At 36.0% G+C, this 22,929-nt stretch overlaps 1 protein-coding gene across 2 annotated transcripts in view; it reads left to right on the plus strand.

Moving 5' to 3' along the window:
* The window catches only part of LOC121374345 (inverted formin-2-like), a 94,723-nt gene extending 72,301 nt beyond the window's left edge, over positions 1 to 22,422 (plus strand). For both annotated transcript variants that reach the window (XM_041501418.1, XM_041501419.1), the window contains exons 8-15: positions 2,318 to 2,460; positions 11,932 to 12,096; positions 13,113 to 13,370; positions 15,372 to 15,553; positions 16,715 to 16,835; positions 17,892 to 18,056; positions 18,922 to 19,003; positions 20,216 to 22,422. In XM_041501418.1, the coding sequence (XP_041357352.1) occupies positions 2,318 to 2,460; positions 11,932 to 12,096; positions 13,113 to 13,370; positions 15,372 to 15,553; positions 16,715 to 16,835; positions 17,892 to 18,056; positions 18,922 to 19,003; positions 20,216 to 21,027 (1,928 nt within the window). In that variant the 3' untranslated portion in view covers positions 21,028 to 22,422. The remainder of the gene's footprint in view (positions 1 to 2,317; positions 2,461 to 11,931; positions 12,097 to 13,112; positions 13,371 to 15,371; positions 15,554 to 16,714; positions 16,836 to 17,891; positions 18,057 to 18,921; positions 19,004 to 20,215) is intronic.
* Positions 22,423 to 22,929: the final 507 nt, after the last annotated feature.

Here is a 22,929-nt window from a genome sequence, read left to right on the forward strand (position 1 = left end):
ATATAAATGGCACCATATAACTAATTAAGTGTTGTCTATAAATGGCACCATATAACTAAGTGTTGTCTATAAATGGCACCATATAACTAAGTGTTGTTTATAATAAGCACCATATAACTAACTGTTGTCTATAATAAGCACAATATAGCAAACAGTATATAAATGGCACCATATAACGAAGTGTTGTTTATAATAAGCACAATATAGCAAACAGTATATAAATGGCACCATATAACTAAGTGTTGTCTATAATAAGCATAATATAGCAAACAGTATATCTATGGCACCATATAACTAAGTGTTGTCTATAATAAGCACAATATAGCAAACAGTATATAAATGGCACCATATAACGAAGTGTTGTCTATAATAAGCACAATATAGCAAACAGTATATAAATGGCACCATATAACTAAGTGTTGTCTATAATAAGCACAATATAGCAAACAGTATATAAATGGCACCATATAACTAAGTGTTGTCTATAAATGGCACCATATAACTAAGTGTTGTCTATAAATGGCACCATATAAGTAAGTGCTGTCTATAAATGGCACCATATAACTAAGTGTTGTTTATAATAAGCACCATATAACTAACTGTTGTCTATAATAAGCACAATATAGCAAACAGTATATCTATGACACCATATAACTAAGTGTTGTCTATAATAAGCACAATATAGCAAACAGTATATCAATGGCACCATATAACTAAGTGTTGTCTATAATAAGCACAATATAGCAAACAGTATATCAATGGCACCATATAACTAAGTGTTGTCTATAATAAGCACCATATAACTAAGTGTTGTCTATAATAAGCACAATATAACTAAGTGTTGTCTATAATAAGCACCATATAACTAAGTGTTGTCTATAATAAGCACCATATAACTAAGTGTTGTCTATAATAAGCACAATATAGCAAACAGTATATAAATGGCACCATATAACTAAGTGTTGTCTATAATAAGCACAATATAGCAAACAGTATATAAATGGCACCATATAACTAAGTGTTGTCTATAATAAGCACTATATAACTAAGTGTTGTCTATAATAAGCACCATATAACTAAGTGTTGTCTATAATAAGCACCATATAACTAAGTGTTGTCTATAATAAGCACCATATATCTAAGTGTTGTCTATAATAAGCACTATATAACTAAGTGTTGTCTATGTACTGTTTGTAAAATGGGTATTACAGTGAAACCTCTCAAAACCGGACCCTCTATTATCTGATAAACCAGTCTCTTTTTAAATATCAGTACAGAACAGAACCTCTTTAAACTGGATACCCGACTATAACAGATACCATGTAGCAACCATGTGACTCAAACATGACAGGTTTCACTGTACTTAGTAATCACCTGTCTATAATGTACATCATGACAGTTACCCGACTATAACAGATACCATGTAGCAACCATGTGACTCAAACATGACAGGCGTGACTGTATATGAGCCAGCCACAATGTCAGCATGCTTAAATCAGTGAATCAGTGATGTATAAATTCTGTCGCATACAGGCGATGGAGTTAAAAAATAAGCTACTGAATAATTTATGTTAGTAGTGATAAGAATTATAATGAGGAAAATTCTATCATGAATGAGTTTTATTGTCAGAAAGCATGTATAAATCATAATGATAGATTTTAAAAATATACTCCTTTTTAGTATATTACAGTTTGATCATTTTAAACATGCGGATGTGTATTTTTCATTATTGAGGAAGGCCATTGATGATTAAAAAATGATAATTTTATTTGTGTTCGCTAAAATTATCTAATGGCTGAACATTATACATATATTATTTCAAGAGTTGGTCCATGTGTTCTTTTTTCTTTGGATACCCCCACCCCACCCCCCAAAAAACTAATTCTGGATCCACCCTGAAAGATAAAGTTAAATACATGTGCAGTGAAATCCTTCTAAACTGGACACTCACGGAATCAAGTAAAATCTGGTATCAAGGGGTATCCAGTTTAAAGAGGTTCTGTTTTGTACTGATATTTAAAAAGAGACCTGTGAAAAACATCTGGGGCCTAATTCACTAAAATCTCACAACTTTGCGATCTCGCATTGCAATGCTAAAAGACTTACAAAGAGGATGCTTTGTTGTCTAGCAGAGCCTGAGAGACTTTTGTGAATAAGTCCCCTTGTTTTTAGGGAATTGAAGTTTACAGAGGGTCCAGAGGGGTTTCACTGTATATTATTATACATGTATGTTTATATCTCACAAGCAGGCTATTCTGAAAACACATGGAGGTTACAAAATAAATAGTAAAAATTAACTTGTAAATGACTTTACAGATGAGATGAATGTATGGAAAGATGTTCTGTCCATGTCTGACACGGTTAAAGTCAAGTATGATACTATTGAACAGCTCTTCTGTCAGAAGACTGTCGAGAAAGCCGTGGTTACAGAGGAGAAAAAAGTCAAAGCTCCAACAGAGGTCAGTATTTGAATTTTTAGTCGTTTGTAAAAGTAACCAATTAAAGTAACCAATTGCTAAGTTTGATACAGTGTGGTTGCAACAAATGTTACCATTAGCTTGTCAAAATAAACTGGCAACTAACCAGTACATTTCATCAGCAATTTTGATATATGTTTTTACAGTGACATGATTCAGATTCATTAACGACTACCAGTAATTCAGTATGTTCATATTATATATGAAGAGTTCAGGCGCGAAACGCGATATAAACCATTTTCTTTCTTTCTTTAGTTAAAGCCACTATTGTATGTCAGTAAGGGCTAATCGTAGGCCCGCTGATTTGCCGCGATTGAACCTTATGAAATTGTATCGGGTAAATCCCGTTTTTTTTATTTATCAAAACACGATATACGCCAATTAAAAAAATCACTTTTACTGAAAATGAAAAATGGATATATCGTCTTTTGCGCCTAAACTTTTCATATATTTCTTGTCTTTTTCCAATGTTCAGTTTTGATTTTGCTTCATGTTAAGCTGATGTCTATTATTGATAACAGATCAAATTGATGTTCTCAAGTTAAACTGATGTCTGTTGTTGATAACAGATCAAATTGATGTTCTCATGTTAAACTGATGTCTATTACTGATAACAGATCAAATTGATGTTCTCAAGTTAAACTGATGTCTGTTGTTGATAACAGATCAAATTGATGTTCTCATGTTAAACTGATGTCTATTACTGATAACAGATCAAATTGATGTTCTCATGTTAAGCTGATGTCTATTACTGATAACAGATCAAATTGATGTTCTCATGTTAAGCTGATGTCTATTACTGATAACAGATCAAATTGATGTTCTCATGTTAAGCTGATGTCTATTACTGATAACAGATCAAATTGATGTTCTCATGTTAAGCTGATGTCTATTACTGATAACAGATCAAATTGATGTTCTCATGTTAAGCTGATGTCTATTACTGATAACAGATCAAATTGATGTTCTCATGTTAAGCTGATGTCTATTACTGATAACAGATCAAATTGATGTTCTCAAGTTAAAGGGACAGACCCTAGTTTCAACCTGTGAAAATTAACACTAAGTTTAATTAATCTACAAACGTGTTACACATTTGGATAAAGTTACAATTGAGTGAAACAAGTCTCTGACTAAAACTCGACTCCATAACTGTTATTTCTCAGACGCACATGCATTTTTAAAAATATGAGAAATACATTTTGTGATATTAAAAACACCAGGATGACCAAAAACACTTCAAATGTATGGAAATTTAAACTAAGAATAAGAATCTCCAATTGACTAGTCCTCAGCTATATACATTTCTTTATGACATCATATGAGGAGATAACATTCCCAATTATGTTATATATTTGTTTTAATTAAAAATATATGCATACTACTTTTAAGTTAAAAAATAAATAATGTTTAAAGCAAATGACATGAACAATATATCATTAGCCATATGGATCAAATAAACAGTGTATTAAATACTGTAGATCCTCAAATTAATGCGATCATAATATTAATGCGAAAAATGCGAGCTCGTGTTATTCACATTAATAATATGACACATTTATTTCTATGTTTTTGTCTATGTGTCTGACGTTATTAAAACAAAACAAAGATTAAAATTCTAATATATTTATAACATAACAATTCATCGTAGGCGAGACAAATTGTCCAATAGTCCAGTAAGATGCCAGCCACGTGTGATGATTGTAGGGTCTTTGGCTAACGTCAATAGCCAAGATGATCCATCGTGCGTGAATGTATTTTAGCATGTTAATCCTGAGGTCGATAGTTTCTTTGTTTTTATTGTTCAAGTTCGATGCAACTTTGTCTGCATACCACAGGGTGAAATGTTGTTTCATTATGACTATGAAATCACCATTCACAAATAAAGAAGATACAGTTGTGATAGTACATACATGTATCCTAATGTTTAGCCAGATTTAGCTAAATATACACATTACGTAAATGATTGCTGAAAACATAATATGCTTTGAGTTGATCTCACCAAAAATACCAGGGACTGAACTGATGTTTACACAGACATGTTAGTGAGTTGAAAAGTACATAAACGTGTTGTTAGAAAAGTAATATTTCAAAGGGAGGCCAAGTGCATTAATTTCATGTCCCATTACCAGCCTCGGTGGTGCAGTGGTTAAGCCATCTGACTACAGGCTGGTAGGTACAGGGTTCGTAATCTGGTACAGGCTCCAACTAAGAGCAAGTGTTACCTAAGTGTTGTATGAGAGAAAAACACGAACAACTCGGCAGGGGTTTAGGGTTTATTCTGGATCATCAATCGGGTGGGATATGAAGATCCCTTGTTCCAGATATCGCTATAACAGACATATACACACACAAACACACAAAAACCCTGAAATAACAAAAAGGGAATACATAAAATCACATATACAGTATATAGAAATCTCATTTATAATAAGTCTTAACATTAATTATATACTTCATATTCAGAATTAACCTATATACTAGCCTGTGTTATCACACTGACCTTTTAAGCATTAATAGAGAATACCTTATCCAAGCACGTATCCATACATTAAATTCAATATATCATTGAATTTAAGGAATCATGAAATAACTTAGAAATCACTGATTACAAATCACTGAATGAATGAAAGAATGTTTAACGACACCCCAGCACGAAAAATATATCGGCTATTGGGTGTCAAACCATGGTAAATGGAAAACAAATTTGTTGATCAACATGAATATAAAAATTAAAGAGTCAAATAAAAACAGGGTAAAGAACTGTGCAAAAAATACAAATATCACAGATATATAAAATTAAAATTTAGAATAAAAGTCTGTATCACGTAAAAACTGCAATAAAAGTTCTGGATGGAAACAAAAAGATTCCATCACATTTCTTTGTCGAAATAAATCTTTTTGAGTTGCTGACAAATGCTTACACTCCACCAAAATGTGTCGCACAGTCAGAAGACACTGGCAGTGCTCACACTGAGGTGGAGGATCTTTCTTCAAGATAAATGAATGGGCCAAGTAAGTATGACCGATGCGGGCATGATACAAGACTACCTTATCCTTCCTGCACTGTCTATAGGAGGACTGCCACTCTCCCAAGACTGGCTTGATAGTATGAAGCTTGTTCGCAACCACACCGTCCCAATCAAGTTGCCAAGTCGAAAAGATAAATTGGTTGATACTAAGTTCAAAATCAGTATAAGGTACACCAACCCTAGCATGAGGCAAATCCAAAGCAGACTTGGCAGCAGAATCTGCCTTTTCATTACCCCTGATGCCAACATGGCTGGGCACCCAACAAAATACAATATCTTTATTGGCAATAGATAAAAAGACACACTTTCGTATCACCATCCCAATTAAGGAATGGTCCAGCTTCATATTGCGCAAAGCTTGGAGACACAAAAGTGAGCCAGTAAAATTTATAAATTTGGATGCTATTGAATCTTTGATTTCTTCTAAGGCTTTAATGACTGCCCAAACTTCAGCACTAAAGATCAATACCGAGTCAGGCAGTTGCGTGGAAATGATAGTGTCTGATGGAAAGACTGTAGCACAAGCCACAGAATTCCTATCCCGTGATCCATCTGCATATACAGTAATGTAATCACGGTACTTGTCTTGAATTTCCACGAAAAACTGTTTATAAATAACAGCATTTGTTCGATCTTTCTTCAGATGCACCAGATCAAACACAATTTTAGGTGGTGTAACACACCAAGGTGGTAAAACAAAATATGAAGGAGTTTACAAAGTGTCGGTTAAATCAATGTTGGAAAGCAACAAAAAGCGCTTAATGCGAAGACCAAATGTACGAATAGCATTTAGCCTTGCATCAAACAACTTCATATATTTGTTGTCAAACACCGCATCATGTGTTGGATGTGTTGGTAAAGATTTAATCTTGGTAGCATACTGCAGAGAAAGCTTTGCACATCTAGCACCCAAACAAGGTTCGTGTACATCAATGTACAGGCTCTTTACAGGAGATGTTCTAAATGCACCAAGACAAAGCCTAAGTCCCTGGTTGTGTATAGGATCTAGCATCTGCAAGTAAGACTTGCGTGCTGACCCATATACAATGCATCCATAATCTAGTTTTGATCTCACAAGAGATCTATACAGATGGAGCATATCCTTTCAGTCTGCTCCCCATTCAGCATTACCAATAACTTTTAAAATATTGAGAGCTTTTAAGCCCATCTTTTTAACATATTTAAGATGGGGCACAAAAGATAGCTTTCTGTCAAAGATAACCCCCAGAAATTTAGTCTCCTCCACAACTGGAATTGGAATTTTGTCCAGAAATAACTGTGGATCTAAGTGGAGACCTCTTTTCTGGCAGATATGCATACAAACCGTTTTTGCCTTTGAGAATCTAAAGCCATTGTCAGTTGCCCATTGATGAAGTTTATTCAAACAAAGCTGCAACTTACGTTCAATGATACTCATATTGGATGATCGATAGCAAAGCTGAAAATCATCAACATATAACAAGCAATCCACACCAGGTGTTAAACACTGGTTGATGCTGTTAATTTTCACAGAAAATAAAGTTAGACAGGATACTACCTTGAGGCACACCCATCTCCTGTGGGTGAATGTCGGACAAAGTTGACCCCACCCGAACTTTAAAAGATCTATCTTTTAAAAATTGAGAAATAAAAACAGGAAGTGGACCTCTTAGGCTATGCCATGGAGGTCTTTTAAAATCCCATACTTCCACGTGGTATCATAAGCTTTCTCCAAATCAAAAAACACTGAAACCAAGTGCTGATTATGGATGAAAGTTTCCCTACAAAACATTTCAAATCTAACAAGATGATCAACCATGCTACATCTAGATCTGAACCCACATTGCACATTAGTAAGCAATTTATGGGATTCAAGATACCAGACAAGTCTACGATTGATCATTCGTTCCATGGTTTTACAAATGCAACAAGCGATAGGGCGATAACTAGTAGGAATAGGAATGATAATAGCTTTCCTCCAGTCAGAAGTAAGTCTCCAGAAATCCAGATGTTATTAAAAATATTCAAAAGAACCATCAAAGATGATTCAGGTAAATGTTTTAATAACTGATAATGAATTTCATCTGGTCCTACTGAAGTATCATGGGCTCTACGAAGAGCATCCTGCAATTCCTCCATACACTTCAGCATTTTCAGATGAAAAATTAATGGACTGCTTTTCAGCTTTAGGGATGAACTGTATTACTGGATTCTTTACCTGCATCTGCAGTGTCCTTCAAGATGGAAGTGAACAAAGACATGGGATTATCAGCATCAGTAATGGCAAATTGTTGCAGACGAGTGCTGCACAGATGTTGAAACTGACCCCAATTTGCCTTCGCCAACTTTCACCTTTGAACCCTTTCAAATGATGGAGGTCCATCATTCTCCAAAATAATGGGAAAGTGGGTCTGAACCAACTTTCCAGGAGAAATCAAGAAAAAGTGAAGGACTGCAAAGGGTTAAATCTAAAGAAGTGAAAGAAACGCTAGCAGAATGAAAATATGTATGACTTTATCATTAAATAAAAGTAAGTCATTTTTGAGAATTAAGTCTTCTAATTGTTTACCTCTAATATTGATATCCTCGCATTCCCACAAAGTGTGGTGACCATTAAAATCTCCCATAATAATAAAGGGAGTAGGGAGCTGATCAATAAGACATTGAAAGTCCCTAGAATTAAAATTAAAATGATTACGAGGTGGCAAGTAAACTGAACATAGAGTAATAGTTTTATGAGCTGTAACCTTTACAGCCACAGCTTGTACATTAATTAGTATTCAATTTTACTGAACTCTGAGGAATGTTTTCATTAACAAGAATGGAAACACCCCCAGCTGCTCTATGTTCAGTTTCTTGAAATTTATGATTGAGGTTAAATCCTCTCATGGTAATATTATCAGTGTCCTTCAAAAAGTTTCCTGAAGACACACTGCATGAGAATTATGTTTTTGAATTAAAAGACTTAATTCATCAAAATTGGGCCTAAGCCCACAGCAGTTCCACTGAATTACTGAATTAGTCATTAGGAGGAAGTATGGGTGTAATTTTATTCTTGGGTGATCGTTTAGAATGTGGATGATCACATGGTGATATATCCATCTCATCATCCAGATCAGTCAAAGATTCATAAGGATTGTTTTTTGTACTTCTTCAGTCTACCTGAAGAACAATTCTTATGTGGGGTCTTAGTGTCTTTACCTGACTTAGATTTACTGGGACCTGACTCCACAGTTAAACCTTTTGGTGGATTCTTAGAATCCAAAGACCCTTGAGTAGACTTGACAACTTTTGTTTGAATATTTTTTGTAGCTTGCTTTTGAGCTTTGTCAATGTCTGAAATCTTCTTAAATTGATCTTCACCATTAGGCCAAGTTAAATCCGTCTGAGAGGCAACACTGGTTGTAGAAACCTTAACTGCAGAAGCATACGATCTGCCTGCCACCACAGTTGTAGAGGTCTCCACAAGTTTTCTTGCCTCATAAAAAGACAAGTTTTTATAAATTTTGACCTGCTGTACCTGCTTTTCCACTTTCCACCTTGGACATTCGCGTGAATAAGCAAAATGTTGGCCTTTGCAGTTGGTACATGCCATATCATTGCGACATGCTTTGCTGTCATGATTATACTGACCACAACGAGCACATGTCAACCTGTTACGACATGTATTCTGCCCATGACCAAACTTTTGACACTTAAAGCATCTCAAGGGATTGGGTATGAAAGGTACAACAGGTATGTTTAAATACCCTGCTTTTATCGATTTTGGGAGAGTTGGCACATTAAAAGTCAAAATCAAAGTATTCGTCAGAACAAGGTCATTATTCCGATGAACACTTATTCGTTTGACCAACACAACACCCTGTGAGGCAAGATTTGTACAAATCTCATCCTCTCTTACTCCCTCCAAGTCTCTACAACGGATCACTCCCTTAGAAGAGTTAAGGGAGGAATGTGGTGAAACCTCAATTGGCACATTGCATAAGAATTTCAATTTAAGAAGATTCTTAGAATGACTCTCAGTAGCACACTCCACCAACAAAGAGCCATTCCGCAGTTTTTAAAAATTGTTTTCAGCTCTCCAGCTAGCCCTTGTAAACCCTTTGCAATAGCAAATGGAGATAATTTCCGCAAGGCCCCATCTTCGGATAATCCGATGACAAGGAACCTTGGCCAGGTTTTGCCAGAAATTACCTTGGATTTTTTTACATTCAAATTCGTAGTCTTCATCTGATGGCCCACTTGAGGGCCCCATCAGAAGTAATTACGCTGTGTTTAGCCATAATAAAAGCTCAAATATTCATCAACCATGTCCCCACCCACCACGGAGTCCAACAAGGGGACATGATGCTGCGGATAACCAGCAGACATTCATGCCAGTGATACATGGTTGATATACTCAGGCAATAAAAAATCAAATCACCTGACTGACCCTAGCCACCGCCCAAAGAGCACCAAATACAAATGACCATTGAAACAATGTTTGTTCTTGACTATATAAACAAAACAAAGGATATTTGCTCTCAAGCTTGGCGTAACCAGCTGATTGATTAGGTCGGGCCTCCCTGACCACCCGTCTGGCTGAACTCCAGGCCAAAGTAGTATGTTGCTAGGAAACATACCCGTAGATATGCTCCGAACTCAACCACCAGGATCCCATCATCCAGCATTACGAGATGCACCTCACGGCCAACAAGGTGCCCCAAAAGGGGAGTTGTGCTGTATTGGCCATTCTCAAAGAGAATGTTACACCCCTGCACCACGGTGAGGTTACAGCACACACAGGGGTACAAATCACTGATTACACATATAACTATTTAATACATTGAATATTCTTTTCTACAGAAACATTATAAAACCACTTATAACATATTTCATAAATACAAAGCTAAATAAACCATAGCCTGTCTACAAATAGTTTACCTACCGACTGTGGGTCGGGTCTTTACAGAAGCATAATGCTGGTTGTCACCTACATGATTGTGGTACCTAATAATAAAATAAAGTCAATTAATTACACATAAATCCATACTGTACACATACTAATTAAACAAATATCTTATAATAACTTAGTTATTATGTTACTTGATTAAATACTGTAAATTAGATATTGTAATCATTTACGATAGAAAATATAGACTTTAACCTATTCTGTAAATATAAATTAACCATTTAATAAAAAGCTAATCAAGCTAAGTAACAATGTTATATTTAACATAACTACAATACTATTACTATATTATTAATCACTAAATCTCCTAATCTCATTTCTTGATTAAAATAAGTAATTAAAACAGGTAGTTAAGGTGTAAATCATGTACAATATGTGTTTACCTTTAAAATTCTCTGTGAATGTTAGTTGTGCAGTTGCTGTGAATAAAACTTGTCTTCTCATAAAAGTGGTCTGTTCTTGAATGTCATAAATCTTCTGACCAGGAGAACACAGAAACAATGACACTGGGCTTGCAAGAACTGAGTTGTCAGTGAGCACAACCCAAGCCCAGAAAACCAGAGAAAGCAAGAAAACAAAGAAAGCCTGCACAAGTATAACCTGACAGAATAAAACTAAGTGAATAGTGTTTTAAAATAGTATGTGTGTAGTGAATGTAGTTTAAATCACCCAGTTACACAAGTTCTTAAAGGCTCATTGGGTAGGTGTAAGGCCACTACACCCTCTTCTCTTTCACTAACAACTAACCCACTGTCCTGGACAGACAGCCCAGATAGTTGAGGTGTGTGTCCTTGAACCTGAATTGGATATAAGCACGGAACTAAGTTGAAATGAAATGAAATGTTACATTTTAGTCTGCCCACTGTCACTCGAATTAATTAGGGATGTGTTAATTTCAGGATCTACAGTATTGTGTAACATTCATGGTATAAAGATTTCATTGGCTATACATATGTATTGTACTTATATAGGGGCAGGACGTAGCCCAGTGGTAAAGCACTCGCTTGATGCGCGGTCGATGTGGGATCGATCCCTGTCGGTGGGCCTATTGGGCTATTTCTCGTTCCAGCTAGTGCACCACGACTGGTATATCAAAGGCCATGGTATGTGCTATCCTGTCTGTGGGAAAGTGCATATAAAAGATCCCTTGCTGCATTAGGAATGATGTAGCAGGTTTCCTTTGATGACTAGTAGTCAGAATTACCAAATGTTTGACATCCAATAGCCGATGATTGATTAATCAATGTGATCCAGTGGTGTCTTTAAACAAAACAAACTTTTCCTTTTTTGGGGGGCTTATATATTCTTAAAGTGTTGTTAGTGAAAACCATACATATATGTCTGTATGCATGTAAATCAGCATTTTGAGTATAAAAAAATTAAAACCCCTCTTAATTCAGTTATTTCTCTTGTTCACAAAGTAAATATTTTTCGAACTCCTTCATGCATTTTGTACAGCATTCACACCAATGTAAAATATTATAACGACAGGTGAACCTGCTGGATATGAAGAAAAGCATGAACATCAACATCTTCTTGAAGCAGTTCAAGTCATCCAATGAGAAGGTCGTGGAGCTCATTAAGAGTGGAGATGACAAGACCATCGGAGCAGAAAGGTTGAGAGGTCTTCAGAAGATTTTGCCAGAATCAGATGAGGTTTGTTTAATATTTCTTGCCCACTGGACTCGATAAGCCAGCTTTTGCATGGTGCTAGATAAATCTGTTTGGCCCTCCAAGCCTAAACGAAATACGCCTGACATTATAACTCATGTTTTACGACGATTGACATCATAATTCACAGTTTTTTTCTTCTCAGAATTCTGTTAAATTAATTATTCTCAAAGTAGCCATTTCATATTGGATCATTATTTTTTTAAATTAATATTTTTAACTTTATATTTATTTGTTAAGTTGTTACATTTTTATGTCGTTGCATAATGTGGACTTTATTTTTCCATGTATGATTAAATGAGTTTGTAGGTGAAATGTTTATGAATCATTCTAGAATAGACAAACTGTAACTTTCAAAATTAATATTTTGTTACTGTAATTAAGTGGGCAAGAAAAAGAATCAATCACAGTTATGAGATGTAGATAAGGCAATTCCAACCCTCAGGACAAAATGTTTTTGTAACAGCCTTATAAAATAAGCCAACTTTTGCACTGTGGTAGATAAATCTGCTTGTCGGCCCTCATAAAAAAACATTTTGTTCCTAGAGTTGAAATTGCCTTATCTACACATCACAATGGTGATATATTCTATTAATCTTTAATACACAACAGGTCGACAGGTCAACACATTTTTATATAAAATGAAATGAAATAGGCACAATTTTATTGTAACATGAATAGTAAAGTGTGAAAAAACATTAAACTAACTTTTAAACGTTATTTTTTTTAATTCATATATTTCTTTACATTATGGAGTTGCCACAATTAATAAATCCAAAAAGCTTATTTCCAACTAGTGCTTTATGACTAATATGTCAAAGGCTGTGGTATGTGCTGTCATGTTAGAGGTTTATGCAATATCTCTTGCTGGTAATCAAGAGTATTATGTGTGGCAGTGGGTTTCTTTTCCAATATTCTAGACATTGTATGCCACCTAATAACCACTGATTAAATGATTTTCTAAAGTGACATTTAATATATTTATAACCATATTATTTCAGATTGCAATGGTGAAAGCATATGATGGTGACAAAGAAAAGCTTGGTAATGCAGAAAAATTCTACCTGTTACTGAGTACATTGACTGGATTCAAAGTTCGAATTGAAGGCATGTTGCTCAAGGATGATCTACGAGTTACCATGGAATCGTTGCAGCCAAATGTCACCTTATTTATGAAAGCCTGCAGCATTCTCACTGAAACCGACTCACTGAAATCTTTTCTACGTTTTGTCCTTCATACAGGAAACTTCATGAATGCTGTAAGTGATGAGAATTTTTTTGATTAACAAATTTTTGTTTTATAATGTTAAGCGCTGGCCACAACTGCACTGCTATTTCTATGAACACTACACTATGTTATTATGCAATGTTATATATGGTATATATGTTATACAGTGAAACTCCTCTAAACCGGACACCCTTGGGATGAAGTAAAACATCCAGTTTTAAGAGGTATCCAGTTTAGAGAGGTTCACTTCTGTACAGATATTTAAAAGGGGACTGCAAAAAGGTCTGGTTTTGAGAGGATTCCCGTTTACAGAGGGTCCGGATTTAAGAGGTTTCACTGTAGTTTATGATGCTACTGTGCAGAATAAGTTACTCATAAAGAAGGAAAATGTTGAGAAAGATCATTTTGAAAATTCAATAGTTATAGACAATAATTCTAAGTTGTTGTAAGGAAAAGCCCCCCCCCCCCCCCCCCCCCCAAGACGCTAACCTCTATTTGGATAGAACGTCTTACAATTATCTTGAACCTGGCAGGCCCTACTTGCTCATGTTAATTGAGAGAAGCAGATAAAATGCACTTCATTACCAAAAATCATGTGGTTCTGAATACCTGGTCACATGAATAATAGCTACTACACATATTTTGACATGTCTAGTACACCTTTACACCTACTATCCTATACATCTACTATTTATTACTATACAAATAAATGGTGCAGTGCATCAAAGAAAAAACCCAAACCCAACTATGTCACTAAATGTAATTTATTTACATTTCCTCTAATTGTGAAGAGATGGAAACAAATCATATCTAATTTGTTACAAAAAGTGGTCATGTATTACTATCCATATCACTAGCAATGTAGTTGTAAAACCTCTCTAATATTTTGTTTTAAAGAAATAATGTACAAATTAGAAAAAAAAATCAACTTTGAGGAAAAAAGTATCATGCGTGCCAGTGGAGAATAAGTGGAAATTAACTACAGTTACTGAGTATAAAACCCATATCAGTCCTCAGACCACCTCATAAAGTAACTGATTGAGATTTAAAAAAAATACAACAGCCCATGAAAAGATGTGTCACATAGTTTTTTAAAGGGAAGGGAAAATATCTCCCACCACAGTTTAATAAACTAAACTTGCATGCGATTATTTGTTGACAGGGTGGATATGGCGGGGATGCACCGAGTTTCAAGGTGGCCTCACTCAACAAGCTGGTCTCTCACCACAGTTTAAAATAAACCTAATATACATGTGATTATCTGTTGCTAGGGAGGGTATGCCGGGGATGCTCTGGGTTTCAAGGTGGCCTCACTCAACAATCTGGTCTCTCACCACAGTTTAATAAACCAAACTTACATGTGATTATCTGTTAACAGGGTGGATATGCCGGGGATGCTCTTGGTTTCAAGGTGGCCTCACTCAACAATCTAGTCTCTCACCACAGTTTAATAAACCAAACATACATGTGATTATCTGTTAACAGGGTGGATATGCTGGGGATGCACTGGGTTTCAAGGTGGCCTCACTCGACAAGCTGGTCTCTCACCACAGTTTAATAATCCAAACTTACATGTGATTATCTGTTAACAGGGTGGATATGCCGGGGGTGCACTGGGTTTCAAGGTGGCCTCACTCAACAAGCTGGTCTCTCACCACAGTTTAATAATCCAAACATACATGTGATTATCTGTTAACAGGGTGGATATGCTGGGGATGTGCTGGGTTTCAAGGTGGCCTCACTCAACAAGCTGGTCTCTCACCACAGTTTAATAATCCAAATACACATATACATGTGATTACCTGTTAACAGGGTGGATCTGCTGGGGATGCGCTGGGTTTCAAGGTGGCCTCACTCGACAAGCTGGTCTCTCACCAGTGTTTAATAATCCAAACTTACGTGTGAATACCTGTTAACAGGGTGGATATGCCGGGGGTGCACTGGGTTTCAAAGTGGCCTCACTCAACAAGCTGGTCTCTCACCACAGTTTAATAAACCAAATACACGTATACATGTGATTATCTGTTAACAGGGTGGATATGCTGGGGATGCGTTGGGTTTCAAAGTGGCCTCACTCAACAAGCTGGCAGACACACGAGCCAACAAACCGCGCGTCACACTGCTGCACTACCTGGTGGACGAGGCACAGAAAGAAAACAAGGACATCTTGGTGTTCGCCGATGATATGCTACCGACTCTCACTCCAGCTTCCAGGTGGGGCTGTTTTATACCTTGAATATTATTAGTCCCCTACTGGTCTGTCTGTCTGTCCAACATATAGTTTTCTGGGTGGTTTTTTCACAATGCCTTGAGATATTGAGCTGACATTTTTTTGTATAGCTTTATCATGTAGTTACAGATCAAGTTTGACTTTCATGGCGATTTACCTATTTTTGACAGAGTTATGGCCCTTGAACTTAGAAGATATGAAAATCCTTTTGGCTCTGTAGGCGACATGTATTGCTTTAGGAATTGCTTTAAGAATCCTTGTTATTTAAGTAACCTTAGTGACTAAGTTAAGTACCTTTTCTCTTTCACATAAAGAAACATTTAGACCAACTACAAATACTAGGATCACCATAAACATACTTTGGGTTTGTCAGATTTGATAATGTAAGCAAAACGTAATGAATTGCAAAAATACTGTAATGGTCAAAAGTTATTAAGTAGAATCGGTCTTTAAATGTATCAATTAAAATAAAATTGATTTAGAAGTATCTCAATACACCAAACATTCCTTTTGATTACTTTTATTTATTTATTGATCTCTCCGAATATCTTATTCATCAGTCGATTTCCAATTAGGCTTATTAGTATTCCATTCATTATCCATGCATTTTTGGTGACTCAACTACATGTAAGTATAAATGCTTCCATGCAGTTGGGTCACCAAAAAACATGCATCCATCCATCCACCCATCCATCCTTCCACCCATCCACCCATCCATCCACCCATCCACCATCCTTCAACCTATCCATCCATCTTTCCACCCATCCATCCATCCATCCATCCATCCATCCATCTATCCACCCATCCTTGCACCCATCCATCCTTGCACTGAATAAGAAAGCACACATCTATTAATTATTTAACTCATTCCATAATATATTCTTTATTACATATTTAACTACAAAAATAGTCACAGCACACGGGTGTAGGAAGGTGCCAAAAAGTGTGTGTGTGTGTGGGGGGGGGGGGGGAGGGGCGCACACACACATATAAATACATGTATAAATATATAAAAAACATTGATGTTCCCACAAAGTAGGGGGTGGGGGCACATGCCTCCCTTGCCCCGCCACTTGCTACACCAGTGCAGCACTTTTTAAACTTGAACTATAATATAAATCTTCAGTTGAATTAAATATTTTCAGATTGACATTAGACAACATGAAGTCTGAACTGAACCAGATGAAAAACAACGTGAATAAACTGAAGACTCAGGTTGAGAAGTCTGAAAATGATGTTAAGCAACAGTTTGATCAGTTCATACAGGTAACAGTTTGATCAGTTCATACAGGTAACAATTCGATCAGTTCATACAGGTAACAGTTTGATCAGTTCATACAGTTCACACAGGTAACAGTTCGATCAGTTCACACAGGTAACAGTTCGATCAGTTCACACAGGTAACAGTTTGATCAGTTCATACAGGTAACAGTTTGATCAGTTCATACAGTTCACACAGGTAACAGTTCGATCAGTTCACACAGGTAACAGTTCGATCAGTTCACACAGGTAACAGTTCGATCAGTTCACACAGGTAACAGTTCGATCAGTTCACACAGGTAACAATTGGATCAGTTCATACAGGTAACAGTTCGATCAGTTCATACAGGTAACAGTTCGATCAGTTCACACAGGTAACAATTGGATCAGTTCATACAGGTAACAGCTCGATCATTTCATACAGGTAACAGTTCAATCAGTTCATACAGTTACTATAGGTTATGCCCAATTTGTTTACGGTTATTGGCATCGGACATATTGTTAAGGACCACACAGATATTGATGCAGGAAACCCGCTGTCGCCACTTCATGAGCTACTCTTTTCGATTAGCAGCAAGGGATCTTTTATATGCACTATCCCATAGACAGGATAGCACATACCACGGTCTTTGACATACCAGTTGTGGTGCACTGGCTGGAGTGAGAAATAGCCCAATGGGATACAGGGATCCGATCCCAAACCGACCGTGCATCAAGCAAGCGCTTTACCACTAGGCTACGTCTCGCCTCCAAGGGACCAAGTCATTTTCTTATCTCAAATTAGTCTTAAATTGTAAAACTTGGCCCAACACCACATAAAGAGTCATTGTTGTTGAGATAATAATCTTGTTATATTTATATGTAAATAGATTTTTTTTTTAAATATACACAGCAAGACTATTTCTTATATTACTAAATTTGAGTAAAAATTGAGATTTTGTCATTGGACATACTAATTACTATAATAAGTTCAGAAACAAAAGCACAGTCCTGGCAACATGACATCTCACAAATTATAATACTTGTTACAGCTGTGTAAGCCAATCATATCATTCATTACAGACTGCTATGGAGGACATTGCACATTTGGATGAGAGGCTAAAGGAAGTTGAAGTTCTCATAAAGAAGGTGGCCTATCATTTCTGTGAGGATGAGAAGAGTTTTAAGATGGAGGAATGCATCATGAACTTCAAAATGTTCTGTGAGAAGGTCAAACAGTGTGAGAAGGTGAGGCTTCATGTTTTACTTATAAAATAATATTATCTTAATTGATAAATACCTTTTCTTGATCAGACTAAGCACGAAGCTAAGTTGATCAAGGAAATGGCAAGTGTGAGGCACAGATGGCCACAAGACACAAGTATGTTGTCAAAATGAAATTGAAATGACAAAACCACAAAGTTGGGAGGTCAGAGGATATTATACAGTTAAGGAAATTATAATACTTTTTTAAATGCCACCACCTTTCTGTCCTTTGATTCACATCATATTTCTTCCCAATCTGGCAGCTCCTGTGGTTCAACTTCTTTTGCTGTCCACCTTTACATCCCAGTCCTTGTCTATCCAACTGCAAGATCCTGCCATCACCAATGGTACAGTGGTAATATAAAGCCATTGGCCATTAAGTCTACCACATACAACAGCTGTCAGCTGAGCAAAAAGTTAGTTGACTCTGTATTCTTGGCATCTGATGGTAGAAAGTTTGTTTTGTTTAACAACACCACTAGAGCACATTGATTTGTTAATCATCAGCTGCTGGATGTCAAATATTTGGTTATTTTGACATATAGTCTTAGAGAGGATACCCACTACATTTTTCCATTAGTAGCAAGGGATCTTTTATATGCACCATCCCACAGACAGGATAGCACATACCACAACCTTTGATATACCAGTCGTGGTGCACTGGCTGGAACGAGAAATAACCCAATGTGCCCACTGACAGGGATCGATCCTAGACCGACCACGCATCAAGTGAGCGCTTTACCACTGGTCTACATCCCACCCCTGATGGTAGAAAACATTTCTGAGCTGAATTCACCAACTGACCACATTTGTATCACTGTTAGTATCATGGTTCTTTGTGTTGTAGGATAATGAGCAAAGAAAACAGCAGGAAATACGAGCAGAGAGAAGAAAGAAAGAACAAGAAGCTATGAAGGCCAGAGTTGGAAGTGAGAATGTTATTTTTATAATTATATTAATACATAGAGATTATTATACAAGCTTGATTTTACAAAATGAGTGTCAGGATTTTTGCATTTCTTTCGGGCAATATATAAATCCTGACATGAGTTTCGTAAAATCAGTACGACACACACACAAGTGTAATAATTTCTTTCTTATCCATATTATTATTGTATTATTATTTGTTATGAATAACAAGGGCCGTCTCAAAATGTTTCAACCACAACTAGAAGGCTAGGACTGTGAAAGCAACATTATGTTATGACGTCGCTTCACAACGTCATGTTATGACGTTGCTTCCCAAAATTACGTCATTAAACTTGTTATTACATGTGTGCTTCGTATGATTATTATTAACCCGATTATGTTGAACCATGTGGATAATAAAGTCAAGTTTGTTCTTGTTAAATATTAGTGTGTAATGCTTTGGATTCTTGTATTCAGTATAATACTGGGTATGGTGCAAGAATACATAAACTGTGGATTACAAACAGGTATAATTACAAACTTTCCGCAGTTATATGATTTACTTTATTGTGATAGGACAATGTCACTTAAAAATGAATGTTATCCTTCGATAAACCTCAGAAAATTATGTTATTATGTCAAATGGGACATCATTTCGTAAAACAGGTCATGGAAAGGACGTTAGAAACTGATTTTGTGTATTTTTAACTAAATAGAAGCAGTGTTTGTAATTATAAAAACTGTTTGTAATTTTTGTGAATTTATCGATGTATATCAGTCACAAAAGTTAATATAGTATAAAATTGCTTGCTATGCTTCGTGATTATATACAATTTGTGACTGTTATACATAGATAAATTCACAAAAAAGACAAACAATTCTTATATAATTCACTGACCTCTGTAAGACTGGTTCAGACATTGTCTTCAAGATGCATGCAGGTTAATGCTGGATTTTATTTCTTTAGGGACATTTTTTTTTTTGTGTTTAGCATTTTCCATTACAATTTCCATGTAACCTAATGCAAAAAAATTATTAACATAAATTACCTTTAATTTCATTTATTATTTACATAATGTATATACAGTCACTTTATTATATGTTTGATTTGCATTAAAATCTTAGTATTTTGTATGTTGGTGTGCCATTTGTGATGTCATGTTGGCCCTACCATAGTGTGCCTATATGTAGTCCAAGCAATCTAAACAAAATCTGATTTGTAAACTTTTTAGGTAAAGAGTTGAAATCTCCCCAGGACGATGATGGCTGTATTATAGACAGACTTCTAACAGACATCAAGAAAGGTTTCAAGCTGAGAAAAGCACCCACAATAAAATCAGAGAAAAAACCAGTTCTCAAAGTCAATGCAAATAAAGAGGACAGTGCAAAAGCTTCAAATGAAAGCAAAGAGCAAACAAAATCAACAACAGTTCCAGTCAAAACCGGTGATAGCCAAGATGAAGCAAAATCAACAGACAAACCAGTCAAAACCAGTGAAAGCAAAGATGAAGCAAAATCAACAGAAAGTCCAATCAAAACCAGTGAAAGCAAAGATGAAGCAAAATCAACTGAAAGTCCAGTCAAAACCAGTGAAAGCAAAGATGAAGCAAAATCAACAGAAAGTCCAGTCAAAACCAGTGAAAGCAAAGATGAAGCAAAATCAACAGAAAGTCCAGTCAAAACCAGTGAAAGCAAAGACAAGGCCAAGAAAAGGAAAAATAAAAGCAAATCAAAGGCTAAAGCTCTAGAGAATTCTAAAGCAAGTGAAAAAGAAAATGAGGCTGCAGAAATGTCCAAGGCAAGTGAAAGCAAAGAGAAGGCCAACCCAATAAAACATTCTGAAAAAAGTGAAAGCAAAGATAAGGTCAAATCTATGGAACATTCTTTGTCAAATGAAAGCAAAGAGAAGGCCAAACCAATGGAAAGCAAAGATGAAGATAAACCTTTGAAAAATTCTGAAACAAGTGAAAAACAAAAGGCCAAACAGAATGAACATTCACAAATAAAAGATGAAGCTAAATCAAAGGAGGAATCTGCTTGTTAGTGCCATTTATATGCTATTCAAAATAAGAAGAGAATATTCAAATTTAACACAATGCAGTAGTGTGTAATATTTATAGTAATAATTGCAGTGAGTAGCAAGGCAAAAGCAATGATGTGACAAACCTTTCAAGTGATACAGAGGTATGCTCAAACCAGATTGTGATGGGCAGTAAGAGTGAAGCTTGTGAAGTTCAAGTTATCTATTTATGCATTAATAATGCATAAAAACATTGTGGTGCTCTAAACAAGTATGAATCCAACATGCCATGCATCATATAAAACCTCCAGTAGATATCCTGTCCATTACCTCCTGTAGCACGACCAAACTTTCCGCAATATTACCTGCAATATTACCTGACGATGTCCCACATATGTTAAACGAAGGAAAAGGTTCAGGTTTAAGACTGGTTATGGTAGTGTATTGATATTCTTGTGATTTGTATGATTCTTCAGCCCATACGTATTTATATTTGAAATCAAATATCCCATGCTAATTTTAAACAAAGTAAGATAATTTGTAATAGAAATAAATAGATAATATCCTGTTTAGGCTGAATGGGAAATTCTGCTCGGCAAGTCTTGTGGAATTTCCTATTCTTACCTTCACAGGATAAAGCTGATATCCGACGTCATTACCTAGTTATTATTTTTATCCTGCAGTCCATAAAATTAAGGTGAAAAACTATTATTTCTGTTATTTCAGTGACATTGTATGATGACCTAGAGGCCAAGTGAGCGACTTTAGTAATGTAACTATGCATGTGACATCAGTTGCGTGATGTCAAAATTCATAATCTGCTTGCAAACGTTTATGACTTTGTTTTAATCGGTGATCATAATCTGTCAATAGAAACAGTGGTTGCAGGATAAATATATATATGTGTATCGAGAAACTGTGTACAACATTCTAACAAATGATATTGGTTGTAGAGTGGGCTTAAAATTCATTCATTATGTTTCGAGAGAAAAATTGACACCAGCAGATTTAAAAACTGAACTGGCTTTAGTGCAGGATTTTACTTAATCCTATTTGGAATCTCTTTGAGTCTGTGATGAAACTGCAGTGTCCTGCACACCAAGACAATGGATTGAAACATGTTTATTGATGTCCAAGTACCAAGTGTTTTAAGACTACTTTGAGAATGTCATCTCCATCCAATCTGCTTGCATCTTCATCTATAGATAGCTCTAAGAGGGGATGCTACAGGTAATCACAGGACTCCAGTGTGGTCTTCATTAATCAGTAATGGGTGTCTGGCGGAAGAGACAGCCGGAGTGAATCGGTTAATGAACCACTTGTTCGGGCTGGTACTAACGCCAGATGTGGTCATATAGCAATAAACTGAGACGGAAATGTTCTAAATTTTGGAGTGAAAATAAATGCTTATATAATGTATGTTCACAATGGTGTATGTTGTTAGTGCCAACGAGAACCAGTTCTATTGGTAGTCTTCATTTGAAGTTGGGCAATTTAACATGGATTTTAATGGCAGATGACATCAATGTAGTGAGACCTAGGAACTCCATAATGATCGCATGTCATAGTGACCATGCGATGGCCCACAATATTCAATGTTCCCCATGCAATGCTATCATGTATGGCAAAGTTGGTTCATTTTGAAGCCTTGATCATTAAGTTGAGGACAATTATAAAGCATTTCTCATTCTGATAAAAAAAAAGTTGACGTCAAGATTATAATGACAAGACTTTTTAGAGATACAGGGTAGTCTTTCCTCAAGTACATACTTGACAATTTAATTCTTCTTGGTGTGCAGGCTGCTTGAGTTTGTTTTGTTATCATTTTCACAACTGTTTTGAAGAAACACAAAGATCTGTACCAGCCTCAGTGGTGTCCTGGTTAAGCCATTGGACATAAGGCTGTTAAGTACAGGATTTGCAGCC

This window comes from Gigantopelta aegis, chromosome 6 (genome assembly GCF_016097555.1).
Source record: "Gigantopelta aegis isolate Gae_Host chromosome 6, Gae_host_genome, whole genome shotgun sequence".
Taxonomy (NCBI): Eukaryota; Metazoa; Mollusca; class Gastropoda; order Neomphalida; family Peltospiridae; genus Gigantopelta; species Gigantopelta aegis.